Source organism: Scyliorhinus canicula, chromosome 11 (genome assembly GCF_902713615.1).
Source record: "Scyliorhinus canicula chromosome 11, sScyCan1.1, whole genome shotgun sequence".
Lineage (NCBI taxonomy): Eukaryota > Metazoa > Chordata > Chondrichthyes > Carcharhiniformes > Scyliorhinidae > Scyliorhinus > Scyliorhinus canicula.
Genome location: NC_052156.1, coordinates 62,400,534 through 62,412,609, shown reverse-complemented (window position 1 = coordinate 62,412,609; position 12,076 = coordinate 62,400,534). Strand labels below are relative to the sequence as shown.

General features: G+C 40.0%; 1 protein-coding gene across 1 annotated transcript in view; it reads left to right on the top strand.

The window, feature by feature from the left end:
• Positions 1-11,835, top strand: part of rybpb (RING1 and YY1 binding protein b) — a 60,280-nt gene extending 48,445 nt beyond the window's left edge. The window contains exon 5 of the mRNA XM_038812185.1: positions 7,810-11,835. Coding sequence (XP_038668113.1) covers positions 7,810-8,062 — 253 coding nt within the window. The 3' untranslated portion in view covers positions 8,063-11,835. The remainder of the gene's footprint in view (positions 1-7,809) is intronic.
• The last annotated feature ends 241 nt before the right edge of the window (positions 11,836-12,076 follow it).

The window sequence follows — 12,076 nt, the reverse complement described above, 5'->3', positions numbered from 1 at the left end:
TTGTCCGACATTTTGTACAGGCCAAATTGCTGCCGCAGTTGATTCCAGGATTGGAGGGTGGCTGTCACCACTGGGCTGGTGGAGTGTTTTTTGGGTGGGGATGGGAGTGGTGCCGTGGCGAGGGCCCGGAGGGAGGTTCCCATGCAGGAGGCCTCCTCCGCACGCACCCACTCGGCTTCTGGCTCCTGGATCCATCCCCTTACTCGCTCGGCTGTTGCCGCCCAGTGATAGAATTGTAGATTCGGGAGGGCTAGCCCCCCCCTGGATTTTGTTTTTTGTATGACCTCCTTTGGGATCCTAGCATTTTTACCCCCCCCCCCATACGAACGCCATGATATGTTTGTCCAGCGCTTTGAAAAAGGCCTGGGGATGTAGATCGGAATGGATCTAAACAGGAAAAGGAACCTGGGCAGTACGTTCATTTTGATCGTCTGGACTCTCCCTGCGAGGGAGAGCGGGAGTGTGTTATCTATCTCTGTCTTAAAGATACTCAGTGAATTGACCTCCACAGCCTTCTCCGGCAAAGAGTTCCACGGATTCACCACCCTCTGGCTGAAGAAATTTCTCCTCATTAATAATTAATTTCACAACCTCCGCTTTTATGGTGAAAAAACTGTTCACGGAATTTCTCATGTTTTACACAATGGGGAGGGGAAGAAACAATTAGTGGTCAGTTGCTGCTGCAAGCAGTCCAGAGTTACTTCCTTCCATTTTTTTTCTTGACTGCGCAAAATGACCAAAGTTCCACTTGTTACCTCCCTCTGATGACTGGGATATCTCCAGTTGTTGAGATTCTTTTGTCACTTTTTAAAAATAAATTTAGAGTACCTAATTCATTTTTTCCAATTTAGTGTGTTCAATCTACCTAACTTGCACATCTTTCGGTTGTGGGGGTGAAACCCACGCAAACACTGGGAGAATGTGTAAACTCCACACGGACAGTGACCCAGAGCCGGGATCGAACCTGGGACCTCAGTGCCGTGAAACTGCAGTGCTACCACTGCGCCACCGTGCTGTCCTGTCACTTTTGAGTACATTTTATTTTTTATCATCAGTTCATTAATAGAACTGTTGTTTTGCATCTATTTATACTTTATATAAAAGACAAAATCCTTGCGAACAAAATATAGGCTTCTGAAGAGCTGATCACCAAGTTCCTTTTTTGGGAGGATGACAACTTATTAAAAATAATGCAAACAAACTTAAATGGATTTTCAGACCAACCTTTTTGAATTTTTGTTTTCATAGAACCCCTACAGTGCAGAAGGAGGCCATTCGGCCCACGCATCTGCACCAACCCTCTGAAAGAGCACCCTACTTAGGCTCACTCCCCCACCTATACCCGTAACCCCACCTAACCTGCACATCTTTGGAATGTGAAAGGAAGCCGGAGCAGAAACCAAAGGAAACCCACGCAGACACTGGGAAAACGTCCAAATTCCGCCGTCGCCTAAGGCCAGAATTGAACCTGGGTCCCTGATGCTGTGAGGCAGCTGTGCTAACCACAGTGCCATCCTTATTCGTTAATTTATCGGATGTGAATGTTGTTGCTAGGCCTGTCTTTATTGGACATCCCTAATTGCTCTAAGGTGGTGGTGAATTGCCACCTTGAACCTCTGCACTTGTGTGGTGCAGATAAACCCGCAGTGCTATTTCTTGGAAATTTGGGGAAAGGTCCAAGGTTATTACATTAGTTTCAAACAACTAAAGTGTAAAATGTATCACAATGGATCAATACTTTGGACAACATCCTTGTTTGCACTAATGCCTGTATATACAGGAGGTATGAAAACATCACAAATCTTTCCTCTGGTGGATATATTAACATTTTAATATTAGTGGTTTAGTTGGCCAGACCCCGGAGTTAAAATTTTATAAGTTTGAGTCCAATACTAGTGTCTCTGTTTAATCTAGTTATAATTCTTCAGTAAGAGAATGCTGTCTTTGTGATGAGGCTTTAAATTGAGGTTCCAGATGTCTTTGGGTTGAGACATTTATGCTGAAGCCGTAGATGCAACACCTGCCCTTTACCTCCTTTCATACACTCTAGGGCCACAAATATTCCTTCCAGGTGAAATGGGGTTTTCTTTGTACTTGGAGCTCAATATATTTTGTTCAGTGTTCACGTTGTGATAATTTCTACGAAGAGATGGATTGAGTAATCATTTTGTAAAACACCTCTGCTCAGTACAGAAAAATAAACCTCAGCTTCCAGCTGCTAAAATGTCTGCCATTCCCACTTTGATTTCACTGTTCTTGGCCTCCCACACTAAGTGAAGCTCAACACGAGCTCAAACAGCACATTGTGTAATACCTGATGTTTTCTTTAGGACCTTCACAACCTTCAGACCTGAACGTTTAGTTCAACTAAGTCATATCTATTGCTCCCATTTTCTTGGGAGCAAATGTTATTGGGCTAGCAGCTCCATAAGGAGCTCTTCTGCATGCTCTCTTCTGACATATATTGTCACCTGTTCCCTTTCTCTTCTCTTTCACTGTGTGAGTTCCTCTGGTTCTGATGGTGGGTGCATTTGACCCGAACAACAATATAACTGTTAGTTTGGGGTTACCCTAGTCAAGTACCCAATGCTTATCCCGCAGCCAACCTTGCGGTTTGTTTTCCTCTGCGCACTAGATCATTTTTCAAATGTGACTTCCAAATTCCTGGACATTAAGACTCAGTTCTCTACTGGTCTATGCTGTAAGACTGTGTAGGGTCCCTGATCCACTATTCAGATGCATTAATTTTAACGTAACTTTGTCTAATCTACAGCCCAGCCCCGCCACTGCTTTACGCTGAGTTTATGACTATCCTACTGGTTCCTTAGTTTTTTTAGACCAAGGCAGTAAATTTCTGACAAAAACTAAAGTTAATTTCTCTCTTCCCTCTGGATCCTTGACTGCCCACTGTTTTGCAAGGCTGAAAATTAATGACCATTGATTCTGCCCACTACCTGGATCTTTCTCCCCACAGAAATACATTTCTAGCCAGCAATGTGTCCACCAAAGCTTTAGCTTTATCTGTACTCAATAGCCCTCCAAGCTTGTCTTCAAACCTAGTCATCAGTTTGTCAATGTTCGAAACTGACTCCCCACCAGACGACCAATTTTAAACTCCTTATTGTTTTTCTTTTTCCTGCTTAACAGGTGGTAGCAATTTGATTCTTGCTATATAACCAGCTCTGTAATTTGAGTTTCCATATCCATTTGTGTGCCTATTCTGCAAAGCTGAGGTAACTCCTTTTCCCCCCCCCCCTTGCTTTCCTTTTCTCTTTACCCTCCTCTAATTTCCGCCCCCTCCCCCACCTCTGTTATTTTACCATCCCAAATTCCTACCCCCAACCCTTCTCCTTGACCTTCCTACTCTTATGCTGTCCTAGGCTTAACCCTAGTTTATTTTATTCTTTTAATGGGTTGAAGGTCAGTGGCAAAGCCAGCGCTTTCACATTTCTAATTGCCCTCAAAAGTTGCAGCTTGCTTCTGTGTGCCTCTTGGCCTCCTCCAAAAGGCCCATCAAGGGATTTGTCGCTACTAGCTTATAAGCAGTAACCTCATTGTTTTCCCTCCTTCCGATTCAACTTTCTCCTCCCAATGCTGGAATTGTGGGCGCTGCTACTGGATCAGTTTTTATCGTCCCCTCTGCTTGCTCCTCCAGGAAGTCTGCTCATTTCTGAGTAAGTCCCTTGATCTGCAAAAGCTAGGCTATACCTTCAACTACCTACCCCACCCAAACTCTGGTGGTGTGACCCGTAGCAAATCTAGTCTGCCCACCGCTCTCCTTTTGAGCCTCTCGCTTAATTCTGCCTCCTTTCATTTAAAATTGTGTTCTCTGCTGCCCACTTATATACAAAGCTTTTTTTAAAAACATTTCTCCCCAAGAAAACTTCACTGCTTTCTTCCCTCTGCACTCAGCGACATATCTTCCTTGGTGATTTCAACCTCCACCTCTCCTGAGTTCAATGCACTTTTAAATTTCCCTATTCTCTCATTCCATATAAACTCCCCTAACCATTTTTATCTCAGTGTGACTTTGCAACTCCCATCATCCCAAACACCGATGAAGCCATCTCTTTTACTTCCTTGTATCGATCCCCACTTAGAGCTCACTCCTGAATCCACTTCCTGTCTATTCAGGAGGAAAAGTTCTGCTCCTAAGTTACTTGGAGCTGAGCTTTCAAATTCTGAACCATGTAGCCAGTCACTATGATATGTCTGCACATCCTCACCTCCACTTTTAATCCCCTAGTTCTCATTAAAATCTTACTCTTGCTCATCAAGTTATTCATCTGGTATGGCCCCATCCCTTCCCTAAATCAGAAGAAGCAGATGTGAATATTTATGGTGAATGCAAGTATAATCATTAGTCACCATCTATAGCTCGACCACAAAACGCTGCTGGGTCCTGGTCTTTGCCAAAATTTCTCATTATTGCATGATGATTTTTTTAGGATGTACAGATCACCCCGAGCTTCCTTTCCCCCACATCATTATCTTAAACCCCCTCTCTGCCTTCTCCAGCCTCGCCTGCTAGTGCAAGGAGCTTGTGGACTTCTTTGTCACTAAGAGTGTGACCATACATTCAGCTAGATCTGCTTCTTCCCTTCCTTAGCCTAGTAGACCAGACTTCCTCTAAGGGGGCCCTGTGTCCGAGTGCTAACCTGGCATCTTTAATTTTCTCCCCGTCTCTGTTCATGTCCTCTTTGAGCTAAGCTAAACTTGTTTGTAAGGCAAAGCTCCCTTGTACCGAATTTCCACACAACTGCTGACCACAACCCTCATCAGCCTCCATGTTAACTGTTCTTTATCCTCCAGTCCATGTCAGGAAAAGCAAAAGTGGACACCAGGAGGACAGAAAAATACGCAAAACAGCAGGGGCTAAGACACTGCACTATTTCTCACCATTCTTGACCTCAAAACTGTCAAAGGTGAAACCATCAAATTGAATGGTGGTACCATGCATGTTATTATGGAAGGGCCACATGAGACTGAAAGTTTGTTGGATCAAGGTGCTCATCTACAAGGCCTGCATTCGCAGCATACTGTTGCCTGGCAGTAAAGCTAAGACAACTTTCCCACAAGAAAAAAATACTTTTAAAGTATCATCTTATATGTCCAGTGTGCATTCTCCACATCCCCTGGAAAGACCGTTACCAATGAATTTTTTCTGGAGCAAACGTGCTAATCATGCTAAGAAAAATTCACTGGCTTAGGCACATGCACAGGATGGAAGATGGCTACATCCCTAATAAGCTATACAGGGAGGTAACCCATGCCAAGAGACCAGCGGAGCATCCAAAGCTCCATTTCAGGGACTCTTTGGGAAATTTGAAAGTTCTCAACATCCATTATGACAAATGGGAAACTCTAGCTGGTGATCGATGCAAATGGCAATGTGATTTCAGAAGATGGTGCCTCTCAAATCAGCGCACATCTTTCTCAGAACTTCATGTTTGAACCCCCTTCAGTCTATTTCTTCCCCTCCACAATACTGAAATAACCCTCATTCAAGTCACAAGTGACCTTGTATGTGATTGTAATCATAGAAAACTATTCCTTCTCGACATAGTTGGACCTGCCATTTTCATCCAACTCTCTGCTCTGTCATTCCAACACCAAAACTGCCTGCTTTAACATCAACTGATGCAGGGACAGTATTGTTTATCAGCTGTTGAAAGCCTTTATTTCCTCCAGACTTGATTATTCTGCTCTCATTTACATTGATTACCAATTTGGCAATGCTTTGCTTTTAATCTCTTCCATGTTTCAAATCCCACATGGTCTCCCTCTTCTCTATCTGAGTAAGTGCTTCCAATATCTCTGCATTCTTTGGACAGTTCCTCTTACACATCCCTGATTTTAATCGCTCCACGATTAGTGGACATACTTTCAGCTGCTTCGCCCTTAAGCTCTGGATTGCCATCCTTCAGCCTCTATCTCTTTAATCCTCTCTCTCTCCTTGTTCAAGACACTTTCTGAAACTTGGCTCCGATCAAGTTTTTTTGACATCTGTGCTAATATCTCCATGTGCGGTTGTGTCATTTCTTGTGATCGATCTTGTAAAGCACGTGGGATGTTTTATTACATTTAAAAAGTTACATAAATAGTTATTGGTCATGCTTCTGCTGTGACCATTTACTGGTTTCCTGGACCACTTTTACTTTTTCTTTTACTTGTTATGGCCTTGTAACTCCAGGCATTTCTCTCTCTCCCTGGCTCTGCACTTAACTGTTAAGGCTATACTTCATTTCTGATAGTGTTAACATTTGTTTTTTACCACCACCTGTACTGTCTGACCTGCTGAGTATTTCCAGCATTCTTTAACTTTAGATTTCTTGCATCTGAAATATTTTGCTTTTGCTCTGTTTGCCTTCTCAGGTGAAAGGTAACAGGTTAACCTCGACCAACATTGCCAAAAATAGATTAACTGGCCTTGACCTCGATATTGTTTGTTGGAAGGTCCTGTGCATAAGTTGTCTCCCTCATTTGCTGATAAAATAAGGAGCAATTGCCCTTAAATTTCCTTTTGTGAAGCACTTTGGGGCATCTGAATGATAAAGGCACTATAAACCATAGAACATGCAACATACAGTGCCGAAGGAGACCATTTGGCCCATTGCGCCTGCACCGACCCACTTAAACCCTTCCACCCTATTCCCCTAACCCAATAAAGCCTCCTAACCTTTTTGGACACTAAGGGCTATTTAGCATGACCAATCCACCTAACCTGCATGTCTTTGGAATAAATCAAGTTCATTCCTAACTCTGCGTTTTACGTTTTATCAATATCTTCATTGTAGCTGTAATGCTAACTTTCCTGCACATTCACACTAATAAAATAGCCCATTAGTATTAAAGATACACTATTCTTACCTTTAATGAGGAATTCACCCGAGTTTTCTGTTCTTTCAACAATAATCCACTTTCAGCCAACCATCGTGTCTTCCAACTTTTTGCAATGAGGTTTAATTGTGTCCTTCTGAAATGCTTAGTGTTAATTTCGTGCATATTTTGTACAAAAATAGTGATTTAGTAGAAACATTGAAAGGTCGTTTATATGATGGCGGAAGGGAATATGAGTGGATCTTATTGCTGATTGGTTGTGCTATTATATTTCTAATTGGTCAATGCATCTTAACATTTTTTCTGCTGATTGCTATTAATTCTGTTGACCAATGTATTTCTTGAGTTGGGGTAATCAGATGAGAAAACCATCTTGAGGGACGGTGTGCCATCAGTAGTTCTCTAGCCTCCTTGGTGTGTCTTGTATAACAGTATGTAATAGATGAAAAGTCTAGAATAGGGTCATTGGACATGGTGGTTATTAAGTTGAATTGGCTTGCAGATAGCTGACTAGTTTTTGAAGTTATTTTAATGTTTCTTGCCTAATATACAGGCTGCAGGGTTTCCCCAATGTAGATGAGTCCAGAAGCACACGGTATGTTCCATATTCCTGGTTCCTTATGAGATGGTTTCTTGTCTTTGTGAGTATGAAGGATGAATTAAAGCTTGGATGAGGTGTGTCAAATCCACAAACTTGAGTATACATTGCTGCCTGTGAGATGGAACCGTTGTATGGGAGGCTGACTCTTGTCGTAATGGAAGTAGTTTTGCAACAAATAACCGTTGAGTCATGTGTTAACAAAAAGATAACTTCATGTGTAGATTGATAGATGCCTTTTGTGAACTAGCTGCTACATCTTTCTGAATGTTGAATGTTACGATGCAAGAAGTTATTGATGTATATGCTTGTTATATGTAAATGTTTGAAATGATCCCGTCCCATATTTATTTAACATATTTCTGTTGTAGGCCCAAGCTGAAAAACGTGGACAGAAGTACTGCACAACAGCTTGCAGTGACAGTGGGTAATGTTACAGTAATTATTACAGACTTTAAAGAAAAAATACGTTCCTCTTCCACATCATCATCAACAGTCACATCCAGTGCTGGATCTGAGCAACAGAACCAAAGTAGCTCTGGATCAGAGAGCACAGATAAGGGTTCATCGCGTTCCTCTACGCCAAAAGGTGAAATGTCAGCAGTAAATGATGAATCGTTCTGAGCTTTGCCAGGCTCCAGACCTGCACATGCAATGTGAAAAGTATGAATTAATACTTTTGACATTTTTTATGTATTCCCTTGGTTTTATATTTTCCTAACAATCATTTATAATGGATGTGCTCCTGAATCTACTTTTTTATAAATCTGCTGTGCACAATTTCCATGTACATTATGTATTTTGTTACCTTTTGACTTTTATTTATTACATTTGCAAATTCCACCCTTTTCAACATATACTTTTTTTGTAAGTTTTGTTGCCAGCAACTATGCTGATTATTAGCGATTTTAGAGATGTTAAATGTCTAACTGGTTTAAACAGAATAAATGGTTGTTCGAAACCAACACATAAAACACTGGTGCTTAATACACTGTGAAATAAATGCAGCATTCAACCGATAAGATTAGGACAGTGCATTCCAGCAGAGATGATCCAAGTTCTGCAAACTATTGTAATGAAAGCTGTCTTGTCCTCAGGATTGTTAACTCTTCAGAAGCAGAAAAGGCTGAGGAGAAGTACACTTGAGGCAACTGAACAATAGCTGGATTAGTTCAGTGACTATTAAGCAATAGATGTGGGTTCCTCCATACACTTACCTGAAAGCTGTGTCATTGTGTGCTATAAATGTAATTATTCTCAATGCTGTAGTTCCCAGCCACCGAACTAATCTAAAGATGCAGTGCCTCAACTGGCAGCATGATTTAACTCGTTTCATATTGGCATAAACTAAAGCAGCTTACATGTGGGAAAGAAAAACATTTAATAGTCCTAGCTCAATGGCATTCAAATTAAGACCCCCTTGGCTCATGTGCATGTTGCATTGTTATTGCTAATTGATTTTTTACCCAGGAAGTAGAGATCAGCAGTAAATAGATGTTCAAAAGCAGCACTGATGATTACTGAAACATGCATTTAGTTTCTGAAGATGGGATCATTTGAAACTATTTTTCACCTTCAAATAAACTGCTTTAGTTCTACTTCTACAATAAAAACATGATTTTTAAAAATAATTTTAGAGTACCCAATTCATTTTTTTCTAATTAAGGGGCAATTTAGTGTGTACAATCTACCTGCCTTGCACATCTTTGGGTTGTGGGGGCGAAACCCACACAAACACTGGGGGAATGTGGAAACTCCACATGGACAGTGACCCAGAGCCAGGATCAAACCTGGGACCTCGACGCCGTGAGACTGCAGTGCTACCACTGCGCCACCGTGCTGCCCTAATAAAAACATGATTAACATGATTTGACACTTTTCGTATCCAACTTCAGTTTTTGCAATTGCCGGCAATGTTTGTATGTTACTTAACTACTTGTTCTACATCTGTATGGTTGCAGCCAAATCTCTCTCAATTCAAACAGTAATGGGAGAAAATGTAGGAGCTTCTGCTGAATCTCTTACCATTCCTTAAAATACAAAATGTGCTTCTGTTACAGATGTAAATAACAGGAAATTTCTAGCCATTTTTGTAAGCAAATTGCAGCTCGGTGTTCCTCTTGAATCTACACTATTCCTGGTCATGCTGGTTATATAAGGCCAATAAATTGTGGAGAATTTAAATGAAAATTAACTGAGCAGACTGCACTTTACAGTCTTAATGTCTTTTTTGCATGCTTCCCGTTTGTCATTTTTTATGTCTGGCTTTTGGTGCTCCACTTTTCAAATCTGGTTTTTGAAGAAATCTTGAACTATTTAGGTTTGAAACACCTGGTTTCTGTTTTCCACCCTATCCCCATTTGTAAAAGGTACGTGTTTCTTTATTATAAAACAACTAGCTTTAGTAATGGAAGTAGTGTTCCCTTGATATGCTGAGATGCTTGCTGAGAAAGAAAGACCCACCTCCTGATTATGAAATGAACTGTTAAGTGACCAGTTATGTTGATAAATACCAGAGAGCGTGCTTCTTCGGAGGCCTTGTACTTGGCACTTACTTACCATTAGTGCATAACATTTGAATGGTTGCCTCCTAAGTATTATGAAATATTGCTTCCACAAGGTCATGGGGCAAAATAAGTTGATTCCAATTGAGTTTCTTGGAAGGAACTTATTCTAAATTTCAATTAACAAATGTGAACCACTTCTGCTTTGGTGGTATTGAGTAACTGGTAAATCATACATTGTGTAATGTATTGAATTGTAACTACATTTTATCATCAAATATTAAGATTTTATTTGATATTGTCACTAACAGGAAGAAAATCCCATTGTTCTTGAATATCTTAAGTATCAGGGTGGGCAGATTCTGGGTGAAAGATGAGGAACAATATGTGTATTTCAAAATGCAAGCTCCAGGTAACAATTAGTAAATTATTCCCTTGTATTAAGACTTGCATAAGTCCAGGCTGTGATTTATCTTTGTATGAAATGATGCACTTAGATTTTGCAAACTTTGATATTTTTCTTTCTTGTAAATTGTACCTCTGGAATTTAATCCTTCTTTGTGCAGTGTTAACACTTAAATTGCTTGAAATGAAGTTTATTCAAACTGGTTTAAGAATGTTTAATGCTTCACTTAATATTGTGATCTAGGAAGGCGGTAAACTTGTACTTAACGATTTATTTAAAATATGATGGCCTTGCATAGGCATATGAACACTAGCTGTACAGATAATTTAACATCAGAGTGGAGCATAAAGGTTAGTAAATACCACACTGATACTGGAGCAAGCATAAACTGAATGCAATTTTCATGTAATGTAATGAACCCACAGTCTATTGAAGAACTATTTTCATTTTGATTAGGTGCTGTCCTTTAGGGTAATAGCCAGCTTCCTCTGTGCTGCTTAGCCTAGTTTTTCTTTATTTAGGACCTGACAGCTTTTCTGCAGTGCCTCCTGAATTGAAACTACACCGCCAAATCGGCATGTTGTTTATGACTTGGAAGCAAGTCGCTATTTTAATGTTCTATTCTGTAGACTGAATTGGTGCACAGACTTTTTTTTAACAGTCTTTAAAGCAACAGTAATTCTGCAAGTTGAAATTGGTAAAGTGTTTAAACATAATGAGCCACTTTCAAAGTTAATACAACTTGTGTAAAAATATTTCTATTTCTGGAAACTCATATTATTGGAATGAGTGGCACTTCATCTGCCTTACCAAAAATATTTCAGTCTACTTTTATAAACTATTGTAACTTAAATTATTGAAAAAATGTAATGTTTGCTGGAAATATAAAAATGCTTGTAAGTAACTTGAAAGGGTTCAAGAGCCAACCTTTAGAAAATTACAACGAACTGAACAGTTTTTTTAATGCGCAAGCAGTTCTGTTCTTGTGTATGACTTGTAACCTTTATTTACTGTGTAAAGATGGTTACATTGTTATTTCTTAGCTTTGTTCATTGGATATCCATATAGAATGCTTGTTTAAAGTGGCATAACATAATCTTGTGAATTTTGTTATTGTATTATACAAGGTATATTTTCATTTGCCCAGAAAGATGTCCTGTATAATGCTTTGGAAGTTTTTTGCTCTGTAAATTCAATAGGGCTGACAGCGTGCTGGATTTGTTTTCTTTAATCTTCATGCTGATGTGTTCATGGTGGTTTTGTGAGCTGGTAAAATTATTTCCAGGTCTTAAATGTTTTGGGGACTTTATAATCTACACTGCTTTTTGTCTAGCAAATAAAAGATGTTAATATATTCCTGTTACTGGCATGTGCACGAATATGTTATTAGAAGCCACTTTATTATTTCCTTCTTAACTGCTTCAAATAGAAATGTCTATTTATGAATTCTGCTTGTAGTTTTTCACAAATAAAATAGTTTAAACAAATCTAATTGTTTTTTTTTGTTAAACACTCCTAACTACTGTTACGGTGAAACATAATTAAACCGAACCAGCGGCACTGAAAGAAGGCATCTTAATTTTAATTTGTGGGATGTGGATGTCGCTGGCTCAGCCACTATTTGTTGCTGATCCCTAATTGCCCTTGAACTGAGGAACAGTTAATCAACTGTATAGCTGTGGGTCTGGAGTCGCATGTTGGCCAGACCAGGTAAGGGCCGCAGATTTC